The sequence below is a fragment of the Amphiprion ocellaris genome, chromosome 9 (assembly GCF_022539595.1).
Source record: "Amphiprion ocellaris isolate individual 3 ecotype Okinawa chromosome 9, ASM2253959v1, whole genome shotgun sequence".
Classification (NCBI taxonomy): Eukaryota; Metazoa; Chordata; class Actinopteri; family Pomacentridae; genus Amphiprion; species Amphiprion ocellaris.
This window is the reverse complement of record NC_072774.1, coordinates 29,053,663-29,079,107: the sequence shown is the minus strand read 5'-3', so window position 1 is coordinate 29,079,107 and position 25,445 is coordinate 29,053,663. Positions and strand designations below refer to the sequence as shown.

Sequence of the window (25,445 nt, the reverse complement as noted above, 5' to 3'; positions counted from 1 at the left end):
CATGTAACAGGAAATTCTTTGCATAAAAATAGAGGCTCTATAAAGAAGCCAAAAAAATGAAACAACAGTACCACAAAATGTCAAGATCCACAATGAGTCAACCTATGAGCCACGATGCTGCGACTCATAAAAGGACATGTGTAACCTTTAGCTTAGTTTCAACAGACTACAAATAGTTTTTGTTGTCATGCTCTGGCACAAATTCACAGACGCAAACATGAATTACATGCCGGGCTATATGATTCACAGAAGGCACTGATTGTTCTTTCAAAGTGCCCATTACAGAGGCCTATCATTGCAACATCAAGCCCTCCTTCCCATTGACAGTGCTGACGTTTTCCCACTTGGCCTGAGCCCCCTACTGACAGCAACGCCAGTAATGCTCCCTCCCTGCATCCCTCCCCCTTTCCTCCCCTCTCTCCCTCTCTCTCTCTATCCCTCTCTGCTGCTCTTACATTGGTAGATTTTGCTGAAGAAGTTAGTCATTAGTTGAAACAGCAGAGTGTTGTAATGAAATCTGCCGGCCACATCAATAGTGTTTACTGTTGCCAGTTTGCTTTGCTCCATGCTTTTTTAATTTATTTGTTTGGTGTGCAGCATCACTGTAATGATGTTTGCCCCCACGGATGTGTGAGGCTGAGCTGAGCGACTCAACCTCCTGTACTGTCTGACTGCACGTGGATCACATATCTGTAGCATTTAATAAGCTGCTTATCATGTAGCCCCTAAATTAATCACGTCTCATCGCCTCTTCAGATTGCACTGATGGATTATTCTCAATAAAAGCACCTTTCTGTGGTTGGTTAGTCACATAGCTGGCTGACTGGGTGAAGGGCTCTTCTCTGACTGCGTTCCCCCCCCCCCCCAACTTAAAGCCCTAATTAAGTAGCCAGGGTGCTAAGTTACAGAGAAACAGCCAGCAGGAACCACAGTAGACAGGCTGCACTGCTACAGCAGCGGCAGCAGCAGGCCCACTCACTGCGATCGTTTCCTCAGACGGGTGTCAAAACACCCCCAGTCTGCCTCCCATCAAGTCCCCTGCGCAGAAATAGGAAGTGAGCCCCTGAGAGGAAAGATTAAAGTTTTCTGGAAGCACTGTTGGCAGCTGCACATGCCCTAAAGATAAACTTTATCCGGCCGCATGTGCAAAACTTTGCTGGAGCCATTTGTCATCTTCGAAAGTAATACATTTCCAAGTGGCTTGGATTTTAGACAAGAACATGAGACTGGCCACCGCAGCGAGGTCTGCTAGTGGTCCAGTGTTTAAATGCACACAGAAGAAATCGAAATGGTACCAAACGTGTGCAAGGAAGAAAAAATGCACTTGAATGCATTTGCCGTTTCTTGATTTCAAGCTTTCTCTTTCATTGATCCTTATGCAAGATCATTTTCATAGGATTATTCTACACATCTTTCACTTGTTTTCCCCACAGTTTTGTTCATATAAATGGATTCATTGATTACTCTTAGCTACAGGAACTTGATTTGATGAATCATCTGCACAGGTAGGTGTGTTGTAGCATAATCATTGCATCTATATTATATATATGATGGATGCAGGGATGCATTCTTTCTGTATTTGTCATGTGAATCTACTGTAAGTGTTCTTCAATAAACTAGTATAAATACAAACATTCAAAAGTACTGCTTAATGGTCTCCATAAATCCAACAATAAACATGTGTAAGCATAGCCTCAATTAATAGGTCCAACAGCAAAACAAAAAACAAATAACATCATAATAAACTGCTATTAAAAATATTTATTTGTACTCAATTAATAATCATAAAAACCCACAATTATGCTTTACCAATTTACCTTTCATGTTTTACTCACACAAATATTACCAAAGATCTTAAACTTCATATAACAACAGTCATATAATGAGACACGGAACAACTACCTGGTAAATATTAAAATTATATGAGAATATTAAAACACTGATGTGCCACCAGAACATCAGTTTTCATTACATCAGTGATAACTAGTTGTTGTACAACAACAATAAGTAAACAGTGTCTTTTTCACCAGCTGCGGAACAGATGAACATCATGTGCAGCCATGGTAACTGTACACAACATAGATGATGACAGCATCCTGGAAGATATAAGACCGATTTCCAGTGCAGGAACTTGAAAATGTACTTCCTTCAAGATGGGTATTTCTGAAAACCTGTAGTTCACATCTCAATTCTGGTTGGTTAAACTATGAGAAGACAAATACTGATATGGGGAACAAATTCCATTTTTCTGCCCTCTTGACATCCTTGTTCAGTAGCTGTTGTTTCATCTTTAAAAACACCAGTATAAAATGCATGTGCTGACATAATAAACCCTTATTTATTCTACTTCCTGTATGCTGGTAAAACTTTAGTTCTGTCCAAAAACCTCTATTTGTAGTTGTTTTGGCTTGAAGATTACTTTGAGTTAAAGTCGCTCGAAACTGTAGGGTTCTGCACCACAAAAGGCAAAAAAAGGTGTAAAGGACTGATGTAATCATTTCTGTCTACCTTGACTTCAGTGGAAAGCCACCAAATTAAAACTATATGACAAAAAATCAACTAAGACTTGATGCAACCCAGACAAACATAATTACTAATTACTAATACTGGACTAGAACACAAAAAATAAATAAAAAATCAAATATGACTAACCCACTTTTGTCAAAAGACTAAAAGTAAAGAATAAATACATGCGAAATTAACACTTATGGATAAAAGGTACAAAAATTAAAATAACATTTTTCGAAGACAAAGCCATCCAAGTCTTCAATAAGTGATTGATGGGATATGACCTTCATGAATATAGAAAAGAAAACATCCATTAAGGTGTTAAAATGGTGGATATCCTAGAAAGCTACCAACAGTTCCACAGTAGGACAAAAGTGAAGAGTTCCGAACAGTAGGAAATAATTGATATAATAATCAAAATATGATCAAATGTAGCAAATCAGCAAGGCATGGTAACTAAAATATTAAAAACAAGCCCTATAAAATCTTCTCCAGCAAGCTCTCTTTTGTGTCCAAGTGTATACTGTATGTAAAGCTTTGATGTACAATGCGTATCGAAATGACACTTCACAATAAATTGCTATTTCCACCCACTTAACCCTCCCCAGCACGCACAAATGAACATACATATACACATCCTGCCAGTTTGAGCCCTCGTGCCAGCTAGCCATCTGGTCAGAACATGATCATCATATGCAATCTGCCCACCCAGGCTGGCACTGATTCACCAGACCAGCACTCCGATTACCCTCATCATGCCAACAGTACAGCAGAAAACTAAACAGTACACACACACACACACGCACACGCACACGCACACGCACACAGACACACACTACAATGGGACCCACCTGTGCATGGGTGGAGCGGTTGCCAGCTAGCCTTCTAAAGAGAGGTCAGTGTCGTAGAAACTGAAATGCTCAGCTCTGCAATTAAATGCATTTGCAAACACAGCGCAAGATCTGATTATTTTATGTATTGTGAAGCAGACAGCTCAGATTATAATGTATAGTGTAAGGTTGGATTCATCCCTCCCAATCATCGATCTAGATCATCACAATGGATTTGGGATGTAAGGTCACGACCTTTGAATGATCAATAAGCAAACATTGTCAATGCCCACCCAGAAAGCATATGTGGTTGCTGATGCAAACATAAATGAAGAGAGAGAACATTAACTCAAACGTGTGTAGGTAGCTGAAGAAGCTTTAAACACGAACTAAAGAGAAGAAGTTTTATAAATGATGGATTTTGCCTCGACAGTGAAGCCTGACTGCTGCTTCTGTGGCCCACATCAGCTGATAAGCCCACTGGCTCAACCATGATCCATCTCTCAGCCCATCTCCCTTTTCTTAATTTTAATTTTCCCATTCCTAACCCATGCTAATTCATCCCCGCTGCTGTATGATCCATAGACCAGAGGCCTTTGCAGCGCAGAGTGCCAGGAAGGGTCACTGTCAATTATATCCATTTAATACCCACTTATGTCTGCAACGACGTCTTCCTCCTGGGGTCACGCAGACTTCGCCCTGCACTTTATCCAATAATCTCACAGAATATAGGCTCGGATATTCCAAAAGATCAATGTCATTAACAAGGAGGCACAGAACGCATTTGATTATGGATGTAATTAGTACAGGCTTGAGGGGGCTTGCTCCTATGCACAAAGAGGCAAAATCCATTTAGTATCAAAATTGCCTTAAAAATGGACACCACTCTGAGATCATTTTTGCAACTGATGACCGCCATAATGCAATTAGTAACACTAATGACAGGGAATTAGGGCTCATATACATAACGCTGAAGTCTAACTTTGACAAATAGAAAAGAGCATTAAGTGTGGCTGAAAGCAAGTTGTGTTCTCAGTTGTGGTGAGAGGGTTCAATTTACCAGCACCGGTCTGTGTCGGTAGCGTTGGACTGGGTGCCTGTTTCTTCAATGCCAATTCACCTGTGGAAAAAAAAAAGAAAAAGCCAGTCCTATTGGGCAAATGTCTCTGAGGACCTGTGAAAGGTGACACTGTGGATGCTGCATTAAGAGGATGAGCTTTTAATAATTCTGTCACGGGGCTGGGGAATATCAGAGCGGGATCACTTTACAGCTGAACACAACATCTAGTCTTCTCTCCAATGAGAGGCAAGCCTCATTAAAACTCTGTCCCCTGCTGACTTTATCTCTGCGTCATCAGATCGCTCTTCCCTCCTGCTTTTTCTTTCTTTTTTTGTCTCGGGCATGGTCTCCGTCAGCCTTTTGACATCACAGACACACCTAGAGGTGTCGCTGTCTATCAGAAATGAAGTGTTGGTGTCAGGCAACTAAGTCAGCCTCATCTCAGGTGGATAATAATTTACTGGTAAATTACATTTTTAGAAATGTCCAAATTCTGTTTGAATCGGCCACAGTGCACTGGCAGGACTTTAATTTAAGTCACTTTCGGTCACAATAAGAGCTGCGGTTTTGTGCTAATGTAGGTAGAGCAGCAACACATACCTCCTTACTGAGAACAATTTTGGCCTCCAGTGGAAACCTGTTGCGAGGGATGTGAAAGGGAACAGACAAAATGACAGGACTGAGGAGAGTTTCTGTGGCTTGTATTGGATTCCACTGCCCTGAAACTCAAGCCTGTGTGGTAACAGGGTACAGCCACTTAAGATGGCAAGATAACCACGATGATGGACAGTTTAATTTTTTATATAATATCATCAGCAGGTCATACGTTGCAAAGGCAGAGAGGGGAGACAGAGTTTAAGCTTCTAAAGTGCAAAAAACTCCATTAAAGTCTGAAATGGAAAGGAAATATTCACTTGGGATGATATCAGGTTTTTTTCCCCCAGTTTAATTGAATGTCAGTCGCTAAGGTAACTAATAATCTCTCACCAGCAGGCATGGTATAAATGTCTGATCTTGTAACACATTGTAACATGTTAATTATAGGCACCAACAACTGATAACATGTGTAAGTGTGCTTTGCATGTTAACAACACCTCCCATACTTCATCAAACATTTCATCATGCTCAATTACAGGTCTGTATATGTCTTGTAGATTAGAGGACCTCATCAAATGATGGAAAAAAAGGAGGGTGAAGGCTGCTGCATAACGTCTAGCTGATTTGACTTTATAGTCGACTACTGAGCCACCGTAAATGCACACATGCTAAAATCCTTCTCTGTTTTCCATCAAGCTGCTGTGTAGTGGCTATGTTAAATGTAGGTGGTAAGCTCATATATCTAATTATACAATAGCCAAACATTTTTTGTTAATGAAATGGAAGGAGTGTAATTGAAAACTTCAGCATAATTATTGCTTGGCGAGTAGCTGGCTTCGGAAAATTGCACATGTAGGAAGAGGTCTCAGCAGGGGTACTCCATGACTTATGAATCCAGCCATTTCAAAAAATCCTTACAGAGGGGCACGTGCATGCTCACATGCACATGCCTCCACACATTATTATCATCATTATCATTGTAAAACAGGCAGTTACAAACAGCAACATTGTTTACAGCATGAGAAGAGACACAAGATTCTAAAACATTCATGCTTTCCCTTCCAGACAAAATGTTACCTCACTTACATACAAACAAATTCTCATAACTGTATTTAAATTGTTCTCAAAACAGAACACATTTCATGCTTTGGGCTAAAAAGGTAAAGACGTGAGTAGCTTGGGACATCACCTCATAGGTCCTAGCGCAGAGAAACCAGAGCAGCCAAGATATATAAAGCCAGGTCAGGGTGGCTTGGCAGCCGTGCTAACAATGTTTGTCACAACTGCCCTCTTTCCATCTCAAGCTCAAATGAGAGAAGTCAGAGAAATATGGGATTACCATGAGTTATTTATGACGCTGAAACCCAAGAGCCCTCTTTATGAAATCATCTCTGTTGATTGGGCTCTTTCTTTCGTCCTGCAGCATCTGATATGATTTCAAATGGGTTAACATCAAAGTGGTGTGTGTAAAGTATGAGTAGTTTTGCACACGTTCAATCAAAATACAGATCTTTATCGGCATCATGCTGATTGACATGAGCGGACTGTTGTGAAACAGATACTGCAGCTGTCATAGTCGTTATGGATTTTTCTGTTTAAAGATAGGGCTAAGGGTAGGGAAAAAAGCATGTGGCCTGTACGCTCAGATGTGCTTTTGCCTGTGTAAGTGCAGTGGATTCAGAAACCTGGCTCAAACCAGCTGGAGTGGAAAAGGACATCCTTTTAGCGATGTTATCTTTTACACTTCTGTGAAATAATATCTGAAATCAGAGTGCAAGCGATACAATTTATCAAGGAAAGCATATCTGCGGTGCATTTAACCCCGATTTACAGCATTTGACAGTGGCAAAAGGTATTTCAAGATTCATAGCTATAGCAAGTCTCATTGCAGCAGTTGTCCATACTCAATAAGCAGGGTGGAAAACCTACACTAAGAAGAGAAATACACAAGGATACAATCAATGGCAGTCCATAGTTAATGAACTTTCTGACCTTTAGGAAAATGTACACTGCTTAACCAGATTCTGAGTATTTAATAATTCAGTTAGAGAGTAAGAGAGCTGAATAGGGGAGCATCTCTCACCCAATATAGTCAAGAATATCATTTTGTCCTGAGACAAAGCTTGACATGTTATTGCTCGGGCCAACAGAAGAAGAAAAAAAAAACCTCATTATTGAGACATCCATTTGTGTGGGCTTTAATAAAAAGACAGAATGAATCTTGGGCACTCGACTAATGGGGAAATCTATGCTGAAAACTTCACTCCCAAATGGGGGCTCTGGACATTTGAAGCCATTAGTGTGGAGATTGTGGTCGGCGACATGAATTTACATGTATGGACGTTAAAGGAAGTATGTGGAAGAAGTGGAGGCGGAGAGTGGAGAGGAGACACTACAGTAGCTTGATCTGCCATTGAGATCTTCTGAATGGGAGATCATAGGTGCATTATTGATGAGTCTCAGTTTGAGTTTCAGCTCCAGAGGAAATGATAAGATGTAATGCAATGGTCTACTGTGATCATGGACAGCTTTGTCCTACATACTGTATTGCAGGCTGCTAAGGTGGCAGCCGGCTGTCTCAGCATATCACTTCTTATTATTTTAAATGTACTTATTAAGGCCATAGTGGGAATAGCCATTGCATGATTTGTTGTCTGGTGTTTAAGAATCGTTTCTAGATCTTAAACCTGTGGCATGTGGGTCCTTCACAGAGATAAGACAGGAGAGAAGTTATCTCCCAGACTTAGTTTGACATATATTAAAGAAAACTTCAAGACTGCATTAACTGGGAGTCAGTCTACGATCTGATAATGATCTTCTAAGTGTCTTTGCTAACTAGCTCTGTCCATTGCGCACGCAACTTTTTAGTTTTAAGTATGATCAGCAGTTATTGTCAGAGTAATAAAGTGTGTATGTGGTGCACCAGCACTGTTAAACATTTAAATCTGCTAGCTTTGTGTTTCTTTGCCTTTTTGTTTTGCTCTTTGGTGCATCATTATTTTTGAAACCTGAAGAAGCACTTTCACCTCAGTGCTGCAGCTGAGTTAGCATGTAGATCTGCTGTAGATGCCGCAAACTGACTGTAGTTGCTGTATATGAAATGAAAAAAAAAAGAACAAGCAATGCCAAGGAGAAAACGGGGAAAAAATTTGCCTCCTTAGCCAACTTGATTATTATTGCAGTGCTTACGGTGTTTTCTGGGCCTGCACATGTAATCAATACCCCCAGGCAATTTTAAGCGTGATCAGTTTGGATGGATTATTGCTTGGCAGGAAGGCTTTTACATTGATCCTCTCATCATGTCAATCACTGACAGTGACAACTCTGAACTCTTCAGATTCCATACATCAGCAAGTACTACTCACCATCACAAAGCTGCATCAAAAACAGTCAAGATGGTGTTGCAGGATCTGCTGAGGCTGGGCTTCTTAGGTTTTAACGCATTGTTGTCACTGTATGTGAAGCACTGCAGTTCACCGTATTGCTTCTCCATCATTTTATTCCTTTCTTTTCAGGAGAAATTCTGCAACAGAGATGTGAAAACAAAGAGCATGCAACATACGATTATGGGATCTGCACAAAATGCATGTGAGATTAGCATTAAATTGAGTTGTTAAACAAACAGCTGCATGCTTAAGATACAAATTTGCATTTAATTTCAGTAGGAACTGAACAAGATGCCATATCCGTCTAGTGCTACCGCTGGAGCTGGTTTATAAGCCTTGCCTTTATTCATCCCTGCAGCTACTACAGGGGCTGAAATCTCATCTAATGAACAACAGATAGCAGGGACTGGTTCAAATCAGTGTTGGGAAACTGGGGCTGGCTGGTGAAACACACAGTGAGTTGTAATATCCTCATTTTCTCCCAGCTGGAGCAGGCTAGAAGCATGTAACTGATAGTGTCCGCATGCATATTTTACACTACAGCTCAGGTGTAACATTTCAGCACTTGCAAAGAACTGAACAGATTTGACAAAGTTGAACTAAGATATAAAAGGAATGAGTGTATATAGACTGAAACCGAATCTAGATTTTGTAAAATCTGTCACATACTTTATGCTACTGACATGTTCATATTATATTCACCAGTTCTTCTCTTTTTTCAGGCCTGCATTGCTGTTCATAGCTCGAACACTGGGACACAGTATGGCATGTCGGATAAACATGCTTCATTTCTGAAGGTTAGCAAGATTAAATGAGAAATTAAACGCCAAAACATTAAAACAGCTGTTTTAAGAAAATTCTAGTTTGATAAATCAGTATTGCTTTGATGTAATTCAGTCAACAGAATTATGAACCATCCATTCAGGATGGAGTGGATGTTCGTCTCCCACTGCAGGTTCTGAGAGACTGTAGTCCCCAGGAGCTTGAAGGACTCCACAGCTATCTATGATGTGATGTGTTTAGCCACCCGTCCATTGATTTTCAATCATGATCATGTCTTTGATACTTTAATAAACTTCTGGCACTCTTCGCTTTAACCAAAGCACAAGCAGTACCTCCTCCACCACAAATAAAAACAACGTGGTGTGAACTTCATTTCATCCTGTGCACATTTTGGAGTTGCTAAGAACAGCTGTGTTTTCTTATTTCTATGTATATTTTCAGCCAGTCATTCAGTTTCACAGCTACCTAGTGACTATAAGAAGAATGGTTGCAATGCTACACTGCACCAGAACGTAACTTAATTAGAGTGACTTACTTGTTAAGTCAATGGGAAAAAAATGCAGCTGCATGTGTTCTGTTTATGTGTCATTGTAGTTACATGTAGCTTTCGTCAGGCGTTCCTGAGCTGGCTGCTGCACAGTTTGCATCTACACCTGCCTGAATTCTTGGTCGTTGGTCTCGTTGTTCTGATCATGCTTGCAATAATAATAATGCGAAAATCAACCATGCTCTGAGTTTACCGTGTCTTACCGGTGATAAGACGTTGCTGTGACGAGGTGGATGTTGACAGTGTCGGTGTCCGAGCTGGTACTGGTGTCGAAGCTGGTGCTGGAGAGGAGCCGCTGCTGGTGGTGGAGAGGAGGCAGGGGAGCTGGGGGGGTGGAGTAGGCTTTGCATGTGGAAAGGGATTCTTAAACAGAAATAAACACTCAGCCTAAGTACACGAAAAACATGACATGCTGACTGAAGTATTAGCTTCTGAGAGCTAAACGTTAGAAACAGTTGCACGAAATACAAGCAGAGCACGGAGTTAGCGCTGATGGCCAACTAGCTAGCGCTGATGGCTAACTAGATAGCGCCGATGGCTAACTAGCTAGCTTATTGTCTGCTACAGGAGACAACGACGTTACTTTCTAAATATACTTGTTTGCTTAAAAGAAGCTCGCCACCAATGGGATAAATGATGTATAAGTTTCTCGAAGTCACAAAACACTCACCTTCCTCGAATGTCTCCAACAATGCAGCAGCTGCGTCTCCCTCCTGTTGATGGCGGTGCCAGGTGCCTGGTACCAGGCACTAGTCCGTATGGAAACGCTCGCAAACAAAGATGAGACGAGCCCGAGTAGATGCTTGTGGAATCGCGGCTAAACAAAGACGAGCCGAGCCGAGCCGTGCCGCGCCGAGTAGGTCCTAAAGGAAAAGCCCTCGACACTCCGAGCATCGCTGCAATTTGACAGGCTGGTAATCCACAAAGAACGTGAGGGTCCAGAACTTCCCTCGGTATGCCAAACACCAAACGCCCTGGTCCCCGTGTGTGCTCCTGTTGCGTCTTGGCACCAGAAAAGCGGCGGAGTACTTCTTCTAAATTTGCAGTCACTCTACGGTCAACATCTTGGTCGGAAAGTGCGGAAATAACTCCAACAACTTCAATAAATTCCTCTGCTTTACTTCCGGTTTCAAGGCAGACAAAAGCAGTGGATTAGACTAGTTTCGCGTTAGTCCCGCCCATCGACTTTGACGGGCGAGGTTGACAGATAAATTCATGATCCACTGCAACACAAGGGTCATGAAATAATTAATTAAATAGTGAAATAATGATATATGTTTTTTACTTAAAATTAATTGGTATTTTAATGAATTAATGACATATTTAATAACACATTTATGTATTTAATTCCAATTTTAATTAATTAATGACATATTTGATTTCAATTTTAATTAATGACATATTTAATTAATTATTTAATGATGTATTATTTCATAAGACATTTAAGTATTTAATTCCAATTTTAATTAATTAATGACATGTTTTATTTCAATTTTAATTGACATATTTAATTAATTATTTAATGATGTATTATTTCATAAGACATTTAAGTATTTAATTCCAATTTTAATTAATTAATGACATGTTTTATTTCAATTTTAATTAATTAATGACATATTTAATTAATTATTTAATGATGTATTTATTTAATTTTGGCACTTTTAGTCCTCCATAAACATGGCCTCACAAAAGAAGGAAATAAAGCCAAAAGAGAGGCTCATGACACACATAACAACACCACAATTACTGGCAACTCTATAGGCTCCATACACCACCAACAACACAGTTAAACCAGCCGATTAAAGCTGAAATAAGTCAATATTTATCATTGCATAACTCAATTGCAAAACTCCATTTTCTCATAATGGCCTCTGATAATGAGGAAGCTCTTCTTGGTCATGTGACCGAAGTGGAGCCTAATCATTGGATTGTTACAGTAAGTCATGACAGTTTATTGGCATGGAATTCCATAATGGCACAGATCAATAGCAACCCAGGAGGCCTTCCTCTCAGCCGGATTTGACACATTTGAATAAGTGCCGCCAAGGGGGGAGCAGGCTCGTGTTGAGAGCATTCAATCCGTCAGCTAGCAATGACACTTTAACCAGAGTGATATTCATCTACCGAGGAATAATCCCAAGACAAAGCAAACTGCAACAGCAGGTGGGAAACCTCACGAAAAACCCCTCAAAACTTTCCTGCTTGAGGACAAGGCCGGTCATCAAAAGCCATGAAAACTGTCTGAACAAATAATGCCCATACGGACTGAGAATAAAAGATACAATCAGGCTCGTGCCCTTCTCACCCCTCCACCTCCTTTGAGATCTCTGTGTTGGGAATAATATAAGGCTTGAGGGAGCGGGTTGTGAGATAAAAGGCCACATCACAATGATGATCTCTATCGATCGGCAACCTTGGGCACACAGAGGAGGTCCGGCATTTGTCACGTCGAAGCTGAACCCAATAGCTGATCCACACCGCACTCTGATGAATTGGCCCTGTTCTCCAAGTTTGTTTAATTGATGACGTGTTCCCTTTCAGGTGGACCACCACTATGTTCCACGCATTCATTGATTTTCCAAAACACCCGTACTCCCACCTTTCCTTGCACTTCTTCTCCTTGCTTTCTTTAAGGCACCTTACCGCACAAGATAAACCCACCCCAACCTTGACAAGGCTTCAGCAGTATGGTAAGAGAATTGTCCTTCAACCTGGGTCTGACCAGCCGGTTAGACTTTCGGATATACAGTGCCTCTTTGTTAGTATAGCGGCCTACCAAGTGTATCGACTTAAAAGTGTTATGAGAAAAGAGCAGAAGTCAGGGCGATTTTCTCTGCTCACATTCCTCATCGAAGACATGGAGCAGTTTGCTAAAAGTTGTGCTGAAATACATACTGTTGCACACATGCAAAGGTGCAGAAAGCTGTTTTATTTTTATGCCATGTGTGCATGAATGTCAAAACTGTCTCAGTAATAATTCCCATTGGAACTCAGGTTTTTCAAATTTTCTCAGTCCTTCTCTCTGGAAGTTATTCTAACCACTGACTAATGCTGACTGCATCCAGCAGAGCACATTAAAAGCCGTTTTGATGTAAACTAGTAACCACAAGCATCCTTTGCTGAGCAACACCAAGTTGTTGATGCCTCACTGTACCAAACTGTTAATGTTTCAAATGCCCAACAGGCCAAAGTGCACCACGCTTCAGCAGCTCTTAACAATCCATACAGGAAAGAATTTGAATTTGTAACCACACAATCTTATTCCAGGGGATCTGGAGTGCGTAACTTTGTCATCTTGAGAGTCTGCATGAAAACTAACACTTGCTGGAGCGGCCACGCAACCAGTCAAGCGCTAGGTAGGCAGCTTTGGCCATCAAAGGGAAATTCCAGCCTAATGGGGTTTCAGAATTTCCAGTATGTCCCTCTACCATCCACAGAAAACACTGATTACCTGAGAAGTGTTATCTCACACACACACACACACCCGCACACACACACACACACACACACACACACACACACACACACACACACACACACACACACACCTTTCACACTCTTAACTTTGGAGTTTGCACTTCAGGTGGATGCACATGCTTTAGACAAGCAAAAGTGGCAGAAGTGTGGGAGTGAATTTGACAGAGGAATGAACAGGAGGCTGAATTTGCGACATCATTAATGGGACTTGGAATTTAAACAAATATAAAGGATAGCTAGTGAAGCACCTCAGCAAGCTATGGATTGACTCTAGGCCTGAGACATGGGAGTAAAAAAAATAAAGCAAGAGAAGCTGCACCAACAAAGGCAGAGAAATTGTGCAAAAAGGCACACTTTTGGATTTAAAGCACCTATCTCAGATCCCAGAGCCTTGAGAATGGGATTGGATTACTGTCGGTTAGATTTACTCCTGTGGCTCTTTGCCACTACATCATCGTAGGGCCCCCTGCCTCTGGATCAATGGGGATATTTACTGCGCCTGTTTCAGGGAGACTTTCACAGTAGGCAGGGCATTAAACAAACAGCCGACAGCCCCGTCCCAATGATGGCCTGTCTGTTCACACTGTGCCATGCACAAATGTCACACATATTCACTTCAAACAGGTAGCACACAAACACGAGTCAAGTGCAGATAAAACAAAGCAAACAAAAAAAAAGGCCAAGCAATTTGCTTCGTGTGCTGAACAAAGGAGAAAGCTGCCACATTTCATGAAAAGGAAGAAAAAAAAATCCAAGAGAAAAGAAAAGGCATGTCATGTTTACTTAGATAATTAGCCTTGTAACCCGCTCTAAAATTATACTTGTTAAAATCCTCTTAAATGGACACACCTCAAATAATGCCTTGTCTGCATTCCCCTGGTTTCTCATAAACGTTTGTAACAGTAAAATGAAATTGCACTTCAGTTGTTGGACATTCCATTGTATTGTATTGCTTAATGGAAAAAATAATATAACTCCAGCAAAGAAAATCTGGGTAACATGTTGCGTTACGGAAATAACATTCCTATAGTGTCATAGTTTATAACCTCATTTAACCCCATGTTGATCAGCGTCATAACTGGAATTGCTGGAGGTAAAACAGCCCTCCTTCACAGATCATTTCTACCAGGAACAGACTATTGAGAAGAATCACCATTTAGAGTCTTAAACAACAGTCCTTCCATGCATGCATACTGGCTGTCTGCAAAATCATTTCCTAAATGCGAGCGCATGAGTGGAAGCATGAGTGGAATGTCTTTTGTTTGCGCTCAAATATGAGCAAAATGAGCGCCGTCACAGAGAAAAACAGTCAGTATGAAATTTCTTCATTACTTGACAATTCCACTGACTAAGCCTGTGTGATCAGCTGACAGTGCAATGTCAAACAATGGGCTTACAAACGGCAGCATGCATTACCCAATCAGCCCCAAAGAGCTCCTGAGGGCAGACTTAAGTCACATCCATCAACATGAAAAATAATATGTGTGTAAAAAAGCAAGGAGAAAAATAACACAAAAATAAACACGTATGGCTCAGTGGTGAAAGCTGATGTAAGCTGGGCTTTGACAGACCAGCCGTCGCTTAGCTGCGCTGGATAACGTGCTGGTTGGCCGACTGGTTCTGCAAAAGGAGCCATACATGTTCTTTCTACACATGCTTCTCCTTTGGCATGTTATTTTGTACATTAGACTCTTTATTTTTCTGAAATGTAACACAAGTGAGCTACTAGATACTTTAAATTTCACCAAGTGGATGAATAAAGTATCAATCTGTTTCTTTATCTATATATATTATAACATTGTAATTGCAATTTGGGTTTCCAGTTATAAATATCATATCTAATAGCTACTTACCTGCTGAAAAATGTCCACATGCTAATTTCAATTGACAGGATGGATAAACATATATTAAGTTGTTAAAATCATACATTTATTTTATTCTATTTTTTCCCTCCAGGTATGATTTATTGTCTTGTTCTGAAGACTGACATGAGAATGAGTTTACAGCCACCGTAATCTCACTTTATGCATCTAGGAATTCAAGATCAGCCACATCTGCCAGTCTAATTGCCAAAAGATAGGCATTAAAAAACTCTTTGGTTCTCAGTGATTAAAGTTGGCCTTAACTTTCATCTTGCACCTGACGTGGCTGTTCACAGCAGGGACATTTTTTTTCCTTTTTTCGCCTAATCTCAAAGAATATTTGGTGTAATTCTGTAGTGTGTTTTTATATGTTGGAGAAAGTGAGAACATGGGTATTTGTGTTGGAGTGTGAGTGTTTGTGTGTGTGTGTGTGTGTGTGTGTGTGTGTGTGTGTGTGTGTGTGTGTGTGTGTGTGTGTGTTTGCACACATGCCAACCATGTGTCAAGTGTCCTGCACCAGGAGGGCTGAACGCTGGGAAGAGGCCGCCCTCACTTTAACACTCACTAACAGACACAGTGACTTCACTGAATCCCACAAGGCAAACGCCACAACCCAGACACAGCGCTGTCTCACACTTCTTACTCCCACAACAGCACAGGAAGGGAAATGCTTTGGCACATTTCAAAAAATATTGTTTCAGTAAGACGCGATTTCCTGATTTCTCATTGTGTAACAGTCATGATGAGTTTGGGGGTTTTATGATTATCTTATTGTGGATTTGTGTTTAACTGAACACTAATTGGCAGGTAGATTAAAATATTTGTTGTAATATTATATAAAAATCCTAAATAAAATGATTCCCTACTACACAATTTTTACATAATAAATTAGTTACCTCTTAAAGGTAACAGCACTGACCTGGAACAACCTCATCTTTGTATTTAGAAAAACAATGAATGTACATAGAATAACAATTTACACATTATATATTGCTACAAACTGCAGTATTATTGTGGTATTTTCATTTGCATATGTAAACTAGTGGATCGGATATGAATCAAAGCTAACACACACACACACACACACACACACACACACACACACACACACACACACACACACACACACACACACACACACACACACACACGTATGCTTATTCAATTATCTTTTTTCCACACTAAATCAAGCAAAACTCACTGTCAAGCAACTACAGTCAAAACACTGAACAAATGCATTAAATGAAATTATTTGTGATGATTCTATTTGAGAAAAGTGCAACCAGGCCTCTATAAAACATCTGGAAACTGTGTTTAACTAAAGCAATGTGTTTGAAAAAGAAAACATATTTCTTTTCTGAAAATAAGCTGGCCACAATTTTGGCCAATCCGCAAAGCAAAAACCAGTTAATTTTGAGAAATAAACTGCTTTTTTCTTGCTAATTAATTTATCGTATTAATAACGAAATGTCAAACATGAAGGTGGGATTTGCACACATTAATAGGAATAATTTTAAAGAATTTATGTGAAATTTGCAATTTAATTTTGCTGATATTTCTTACATTAGTTAAACATTTTGGTCTCTGCAAAATTAGATACTTTTTCCTTCCTGATCCAACATGTTTAATATCAAAAATAAATTAGGGACATTTTGGAAAATTTAAACAGCAATAATTAGGATTTTTAAAAAAGACATTTTCATTGATATGAATAAATCTTGCATTACTTTCTTAAATTTATGCAAATAAAAGGGTGACAGAGAAAAGACAAAAATGATGCAGATAAGGAGGATTCAAACACACTTGTTTTCTTTTTTTATTTAAGAAGGTTTTGATTGAGTGATGAGTTTGCACTCTGACGAGTAGCACAGATGCAATAACAGAGAACTGACTCTGCCAGTTATAGGAGTGGTATGCTGAAAACAATGAAAACAGCACGTGATAGATAGCTCAGTCAAAAGGTTAACGGTAACTCACAGACAAAACGTCTTGTTTTTAAAAAGTGCATTCACAAACATGACAGATACTCTCAACTCATGATGTCTATTTTTATGTGATACAAAATATGCATACCTGTTTTAGATTTGTCTGTATTTCTATACATAGATATTTCTTCAAAAGGATCACTTCTTTTTTCTTTTTACAAAGGTTAAAAGCAGGGTTGTGGTCATAGCAGCTTCGGATATCTCTAGCCTCTTTACCATGTAACAAGATACACATAGTCTCGACAGATATCCAAATAAAACCTACTAATTTTCTCGGTTGTTCAACTCAAATGACATATTGTCTTTATTGAAAGAGATATTCATCAGTGAAGCCTGCAGTTTAGAAAAAAAATGGATCAATAAAATGCTTGGGCCATTAAATATATTTTTGAATACCCGCTTTTTTTGTTGATATCATAAATACTAAAGACACAGGACAATATTATAAGACAATGCTGGGAGACTAAATGTAAAGATTAAAATAGTTCAAACATCATTTTTTTTCAAGTTTTCTAGTCCATGAGAAAAAAAATGAAATCAGGCGAGCACAGAAACACTATATTTCAGTCTTTTCTTCAGTCTATCCATGGCCCTTTATATTTAAAAGAGCAACCATAAACAAGGTTGCCGGACAAAAGTCAGACCATCTTTAACAAAACTGTCCGTTTGTGTTTTAGTCCTGTCCAGATAAGACGCTTGCCCATCATAACTGAGGCAGGATCCTGGTTTTTCAAAGGAATTCATAAAAGCAGTCAAACATACTGATAAAAACCAATAAGTACCATGCAAATCTTGCAAGACGACATATTCTCAAACAAGAGACAAAGTATTGTTCGTATAGGCGAAATGTCAAGTGTGGAGGAAATGGGTGAAAGGCAAAGACCTCTAATCAATACTAAATACTATATTTCCAAAACCAAACGAAAAATATTTAATCTGTACATAATATAGTACGCATGAGTTCAGACTGGATCAGCAGTTCCTTTCCTCACTGTCAGACTCTTAGTCTTTGCCAAACGCCTACCTTGGAATAAAACAGAAAAGTCTCTTTAATTGATCCCAATCTCTTTGTTCTCCTCCATAAATCTGGAGAAGGGACGACTGGCCGCCACCTCCAGACCAGCCTTCTCCATACCCGTCATGGGAGGGCTGCTGCCGGTGTGAACACGGTCCATTCCTCCAGGCATGGCTCCCAACGAAGCGATTCCTGCACCGCCGAGGCTGACGGGCAGCTGGGTGATGCCTCCATTCTGGATCACAGAGATTTCATTGTTCTTCATGGCCAGGCCGTTGGTGATGGCGGCTGCGTACTGGTTCCAGAAGCCCGGGTCAACATTCATGGCCCGAGCCGCCAGATCCTTCTGAAACATCTCGCTGAACTTCATGGCATCCCCGCCCAGCAGGGCCATGGGATTCTCCACAGACAGTCGCCGACCCCTCCGGGCTGGAGCATTGTTCCACATGTGTGTTCCCATGTGAACCTAAAATTAGCAACACCAACAAAAGAAAAGAAAAATTTAAACATCATAAGCATGTCATCTTAAAAAATAGCATCTAACAAAATGTTATGGTTTATAATGGAAGGAAAAATGTTCAAACTGAACATGAAAGCATACAATTTTGTGGTACATAAGATTTTTTTTTTAAATGTGGAAACTGTTAATAAATGACAAAATATGCAGACACGAACTAAATGTTATGGCAGCAGCTATTTCAGCCTCTGCTGAGACATTTAAATCAGTCAATGGCACATCTTACCCAAAGCTAAATTCGAAAGTTTATTTGTATTTTAATATCAAAAAATTACTGAATTCTAATGTATGCTAGTTGTATAAAAAAAAATAAAAATAGTTCCTGCTTTATTGAGCAAATAATCAGGAGAGAAGTGGTTTAGATATGACGAACATCTCCAAAAGTCTTAAGTCACACTTGAGCCCACATTAAATGCATATTTGGAGCCAGAATGACCCCATCTATATAAAATTCAAATTGGTACCATGTATATTAAGCAGGATCATACCTTCAGATTGCCCTTTGTGGTGAAAGCCCTTCCACAAATAGAGCAGGCAAAAGGTTTCTCCCCAGTGTGTGTGCGCTCATGGATTTGCAGAGCACTGGCTGAGGAAAAATTCTTCCCGCACGAGTGGCAGTTGTGCTGCTTAGGAGTGCGTCGTGGAGGTGGGGGAGCCAACATGGGGTTGATGCTGGGGCTCATGGTGGTCGGGGGCGCTGCAGCTGGAACCTGAATGCCCACGGGCAGGTGAGAGTTGTCGCTCAGAGACAACGACTTGCCGTGTCCGTTCAATTCCATTTTGATCATGTTTGATGCAGTGCTGGCCAAATTAGGAGGGTTCAGCCCTGAAAAAAGAAGATATGAAGTGTATTACAATATTGACACATTAGACCTGCGCAGGATAATTTTCGTCAACTGTGAGCCTCAAAACTGCAAGGAAGCTTCTTGGCTTTGTCAGATTTGAAAATGTACGAATCACTATTGAAACCCTACTAAATTTTTAGGCTGATGTTTCTTAGTACTTCAAATATATAATGTTTTCACCTACTTTTCCTCAATCTCTGATTATCTGTTTATCGTTTACCAACCTTTTTGAGTCACAATTATTTCTTAATTACTATGAATGCATGACTTATTAATAACTATCATATGAAATCTGTAGGAATTTTAAATTCACTTTATATGATACGTTAGGTTTTAGCTGATTTCGCACATACACACCTCGATCTCTATTTAGAAACAGCATGTTGAAGTGGCTCTCCTCCTTGATAAAGTGCCTGCCAGGTTGAGTGGCAGTCAGGTCAAGGGCCCCGGTGCCTTCAGTTGCAGAAAGCGGAGATGGGGTCTCTGATTTTTCCGACTTCACTGTTGCCAAGCCAGCTGTATTGTTCTCCTGGCCCTCCTCTGCTGTCATGGCACTGCTGTTATTATTGTTGAGTGTAGCTGGGGACTTGGATTGCTGGATCTCAGAATGGCTGTGAGCTGGGGACAAATGCTGCATGGAGCCAGAGGACTCGGACAAAGCAGGGCTCCCCAAGCTTTGACCTTCAGCATCCCCCACTGCAGACAGGGAATCAGTGGTAAAGCAATCAGTCTCCCCTCCAAAGTTGCTGCCGTTCTGTGCAGGCTTCTGACCAAATGAGCGAGTCATGTTGGCAGTAGAGTCAATCATCTTCATTTGGTTCTCCATTGCAGCAATGCTGGACATGATGGAAGTTGGTGGGGAGCTCCCAGGTGAATATGGTTTCAATGGGTCCATTTCTCCATCCTTTAGGTCTGGTTCATCATCCATCGCCTGCTCCATTTCATCCAGGAGGTCATCATCATAATTACTCATCGCATCTAAGCTCTTCTCATCAAAGGAGAGATCCGTTTCCATCTCCTGCAGGCTTTCAGGGACAGGGGTATTAGGGATCTGCCCTCCCATGTGCATACGGATGTGCTGCTGCAGCACGACGGCATTGGTGAACTTCTTCTGACATATAGGGCAGGAGTGCTGGACCCGAAGTGGAGGTTTGGACCTATGAACACCAAAGTGTGTTTTCAGGTTTCCTTTGGTGGTAAATGCCCGCCCACATATCTTGCATTTGAATGGCCTCTCACCAGTGTGGATGCGGTAGTGCATCTTCAGAGCACTCTGGCAGCTCAGAACACGATGACAGATAACGCACTGGTTGGGGTCAGTCATCTTCTTGTCAATGTTCTCGACAAGCTGCTGCAATTTTGATGTCTCTGAGGTTTGCATAGAGTCTAGGAGGCCTCCGAAGGGAAACTTAGCCTTAAACTGATCTGATAGCATGGGAAGGACCGGATGGGATACAGGATTGGAAACTGAGTTGGGGCTACTGGTGGGTTCAGGGACCTGGCCACTGCTGGACGATGTTGTGGACGTGACAGCAGAGGAGAGAAGTACTTGGGTTACCGTAGTTGTGGTGGTCGTGTTCTCTCCTGGCCTAGTAGAGCAGCTAGGGGGCAAAAGAATGCCTTCAGGTTTCAAGAGAGGAGGAGCGTCACTGCCTAGGCTCGGTTTCGGGGACAGTGACGTAGTGGTCATGCCAGAGTCAGTGATGATATTTGGGGACAACGATGCACACTCGCTTGAGGGTGGGGATGGCCTCTGAGGAGATCTGTTGAGTGGGGTGAGGCTTGGAGACTCACCAAAACCACCCATCATACTGGGGAGCGTTGAAGGCAGCTGGAGCCCGACAGAGGTGGGAACAGTGGGGAGGACAGGTTTACTGTCTAGCCATGTGGTTACAGGTTTTTCTGGAGGCAGCGACATGCCATATGGGATGCCTGAGCTTGTGGGCACATTGTCCAGGTACTCTGGCACAGGATAAGGGTTCATCTGAATATGTGGATATTTCTCTTTGTGCCTCTGGAAGTGGACTTTCAGATTCCCCTTGGTGGAGAACCGATTGCCACATATGTTGCATTTGAAAGGCCTCTCTCCAGTGTGGGAACGTAGGTGGATCTGTAGGGCGCTGTCACTGCCAAACACCTTGGCACAGAACCGACACTTATGCTTGAAGAAGGGGTCTTCAGAGCTGGGCTTAGTGTCAAACACAGACACATTCGGAGGCTTCCCCTTGCGGTGCTTCATTAGAGCTGAGAGGGGGTCGAGCGCGTTGGCTGTGGCTGCTATGCTGGCCAGCGGATTGGGGAAGATAACGCTGCTCGAAGAGCTGTGAGGTATCAGCGGTAGGCTGGAGGCAGAACTCAGGAGGCTGCTGTGACTGAGTGAGGGAGGGGTGGTGGAGTTCCTGGGAAGAGCTGAGCTACTGCTGATGCCACCACCTCCTGTTACACTACTGCTAGTGCTAATGTTGTTGTTTGTGACTGAGGATGAGCAGGAGGGAAGCAGAGATGGCAATCCCGTACCACTTTGTGGGGGAAATACTGAATTATTAGAGGATGTGTTTGGAATTGAAGAGTTAGACTGCTGACTGCCACTTTGTGGTGTTTGAGAGAGAGGCCCCTCTATTGCTGAGGTCAGAGGTGAAGGGCCTTGACCATTGAGCGTGGCTGGCAACCTAACAGGCAGCTGATGGACAGGAGGAGTGATGAAGTTATGTAGCTGAAGCTGACTTGCGACAGGGGGGACACAGGAGGATACAGGCCCCTGGCTTCCAGCAGCACTGCTGTGATGGTGGCTGAGAGCAGGCTGTGAGGCAGACTGTCTGTTCATGAGAGCCACCTGACTGCGTATTTGTTCTATTAGCTGCAGCTGATGGATCTGCTGCTGCTGGAGGGCCATCAGCTGGTCTAGGATCATGGGAATAGCCATGGTGGAAACCCCACTGCCTGCCGCTGCCCTTACACTCTGTGAAAACTGGGCAACTGCAACCCGAGTGCCATGCAGGGTCTCCAAGGTAACATTGGTGCTTGGCATGGCGTAGCTTGTAATAGCAGAGGGAACGACATCATTGAGCTGAGGTAGAGAGCCATCTGGCTCAGGGGATGTCACATCTCTCTCTTCAGGATCCATATTTTTTCCAGGAGAAAGCTCCAGCTCCATCTGCTCGTCCTCCTTTTCCAGGACATTGACCCCATTTAAGGTTGCTGTCTCTGGGACGTCATCCCCCTCACCAGCAGGACTGTGGTTGCCCTCCCTGGGGTCCTCACTGTCAGCCTGCTCACTGGGGCAGCTGGGTACAGGAGAGGGCTCTGAAGGGTACTCCTGGGAGGGGTTAGGTGTGTCTTCATTGTCATTCACTATGAGCACCAGGGGGTTCTTGGTGCAGCTCTTTAAATGTTCACAGAAGTCTGACCACTTGAAGAACTCAGCACAACACTTCTCACATACATGGGTTTCCTCACTGCCGCTGCGGCTCTCGTTCCCGCTGTCGGCATCATCCAGCACCTCACCTCGGGCTGCAGGGAGGGAGGGAGGGAGGGAGGGTGGGTCAGGGCAGTGGAAGGGGATAGGAAAGAAGGGAGGGAATAAAGGAGAATTAATGAATAAATAATCAATAAAGAATCCACACATATTTTGCAGTGCAGTGCTGCAAAGATTTAACCTTTGATTTTTCCTCTCTTTTAACATAACCAAAATCAATATACTTTTTATTTTTTTTACTCTGAACAAATTGCCCTAGTTCACCAATTCTCAAGACCAAGATTTGTGCATTCGCACTCTCTCCATAGAGCCAGCTAATAATTTTCTTTGTGCAATCCATCAAATTATGAGGGCCTATCAATTGTGGATACTGCCGCTTAATGAAATTCCATACAACCTATTGATTTCCAATATTTCATACAATTCACAGCTGCCTCATCTGTTGGTTACAAATCAGGACTTTGATGGCCCCATTAGGATTCCCCTCTGCTATCAAGCTCAGTCATTTCCACCTGAATTTCAAATACCCAGGCCTTTTCATTTAGCATTACAAAGGTAATGTTTTAGCCCTGAATCTAACAGAGGGACTCGCTTCAAAAGGTCTGAATTTTAGTTATGATATGAGGGAAAACATATCATCCAATGTGAGTTGTTGAATCTATAGCCCTCTGCACTTAGTGCACAGTGATTAACGACAAAGTGGACTGTTAAAATTGTGTGCAACGATGATCTATAATTTAAAAGCATGCCCACTTTCAGATTTTTTTTTATATGTTCAAAATACAAAACATTCCCTCTCAGTTAAGAAATGCTTGCTGTTGCTTCCTCTCTCTCTCTCTCTCCCTCTTCCATGCTCTCTGATATAACACTCAACAAATTACATGCTAGTACCATGGCAGCAAAGTCTCTGATTAGTTACACATGTTTAATCACAGTTGTAGGAAGCCACTTCCTCTTCCACACACAACCATCAAGAGTCAAACAAACCGACACAAGCTCGGAACATGGACCTAATTCACACCTGAACCAAACCATGGAAAAATGGCCTCCATTGTAAGTTTATTTTTTCTGTTTAAGTATAGTTATCGTGAGTGTGTGTCTGCGTGTGTGTTGTTTTTATAAATATGTCCCTTTCGTGACGAGTAGGAAGTGAACTCAATCACTGCCAATGCATCTAGCACGTACTTTATTTCAATCTCCTGTTCAGTTTACACTTAAAGGCCCAGTGTAAATCTGGCAATATAACTATTTATCCAAAAATTAAACCCCCTTTATATACACTTTACACTGTAAAAATGTTAGGACAATTTCACAGGCCTTCGTTGCAAATTAAAATGATTTATTTAATGGTCAGTTTAAAAAGGCTGCTGCAAGTTGCTGTAAGTTGTTAGGTGCTTTTATAAATGTTTAAAGTGAGCTAATGACTAATAAAGTTATTAAAATTGGGGTAATAATTATTTGTATGTTTATGCTTGCAAAACTAAAAGCAGGAAAAAATACATCTGAATGTAGCAATGCTGCTTCTGCTAATAGAAATTTGTTTGCACTAATCATGGAAGAGAAAGTCACCCAGTAGATTAAGAGATAATAAAAAAAAGATGCCAAGAGCGACCTCAGAAAAGGAAATACTTTCTGCACACGTTTGCTCAACATTAAAAATCCTATTGTGCTTTGAAATGGAGCGACCGTGAGATTCATACGGTGCCTCTGCTAATTTCAAAGGTTAAAGGGGAATGAGGCATGGTGAAGCAGACATGAAGCATTTGTGCCAATTACAGTGACTCATTAGTAAAGAAATTCATCACTCCTTCTATAATTTGCGGCCAAAGGGGGTGTGCGCTATCGTGGTCTGGTGTCTGTGACTTAATTATCAACACAACGGTTTTGGACAGGCTCCGTGTTCTCATCCTCACTGGGGGCAAGAGCTGACAGAGGAAGATATTATTTTACTTAATCATGTGTGTTGCTGGGTTAAATTAAAAAAAAAAAAAAAAAAAAGATAATCTGAGCAGCAATGAAGGGCAGATAATAATCCTGCACACTTTATTTTGGAATGTGCATTATATCAACTTTAATATCAGTGATACCTATCTGTTAGTATAAAAATAATAATTTATGCTCAAATAGAAAACAAAAATTGACAACTGAAAGGGAGCAAGTGACTGGAAACGTCAGCGACACGTGACAGCAGGCTAAAAAGCTCCTTAGCCTCAGCAGCGGACAGCAGAACTCATTTCCATAATTGAGGGTTGAAAGGTCAACACAAATGAGTAGGCATTGTGTTGAGCTGATTAGTTATTAGAATGGTATTACTGTCAATCTCTTTTATTCATTCATACAATTACAAGTGGGGGCCTTTGTATGCCTCTGACCTCTTTCACTCACTCACTCACACACACACACCGACACGTTCTCTCAGACAAAGAACATTAAAGATTCTGTCCATATGTACAGAGATAAACGCCTAAAAATACACACACGGAAACACACTTGCAGCTGGAGTGTGTAGTAGTGCTATTGCACAGGGCTGCCTTGTTAAATTCACCCTGTGCATGTTT

The 25,445-nt window shown here is 41.4% G+C and overlaps 1 protein-coding gene across 1 annotated transcript in view; it reads right to left on the bottom strand.

Annotated features, from left to right (window-relative positions):
* Positions 1-16,837: 16,837 nt before the first annotated feature.
* Positions 16,838-25,445, bottom strand: part of sall3a (spalt-like transcription factor 3a) — a 15,899-nt gene continuing 7,291 nt past the window's right edge. The window contains exons 2-4 of the mRNA XM_023264764.3: positions 19,770-22,922; positions 19,056-19,393; positions 16,838-18,516 (exon numbers count right to left, since the gene is read on the bottom strand). Coding sequence (XP_023120532.1) covers positions 18,085-18,516; positions 19,056-19,393; positions 19,770-22,922 — 3,923 coding nt within the window. The 3' untranslated portion in view covers positions 16,838-18,084. The remainder of the gene's footprint in view (positions 18,517-19,055; positions 19,394-19,769; positions 22,923-25,445) is intronic.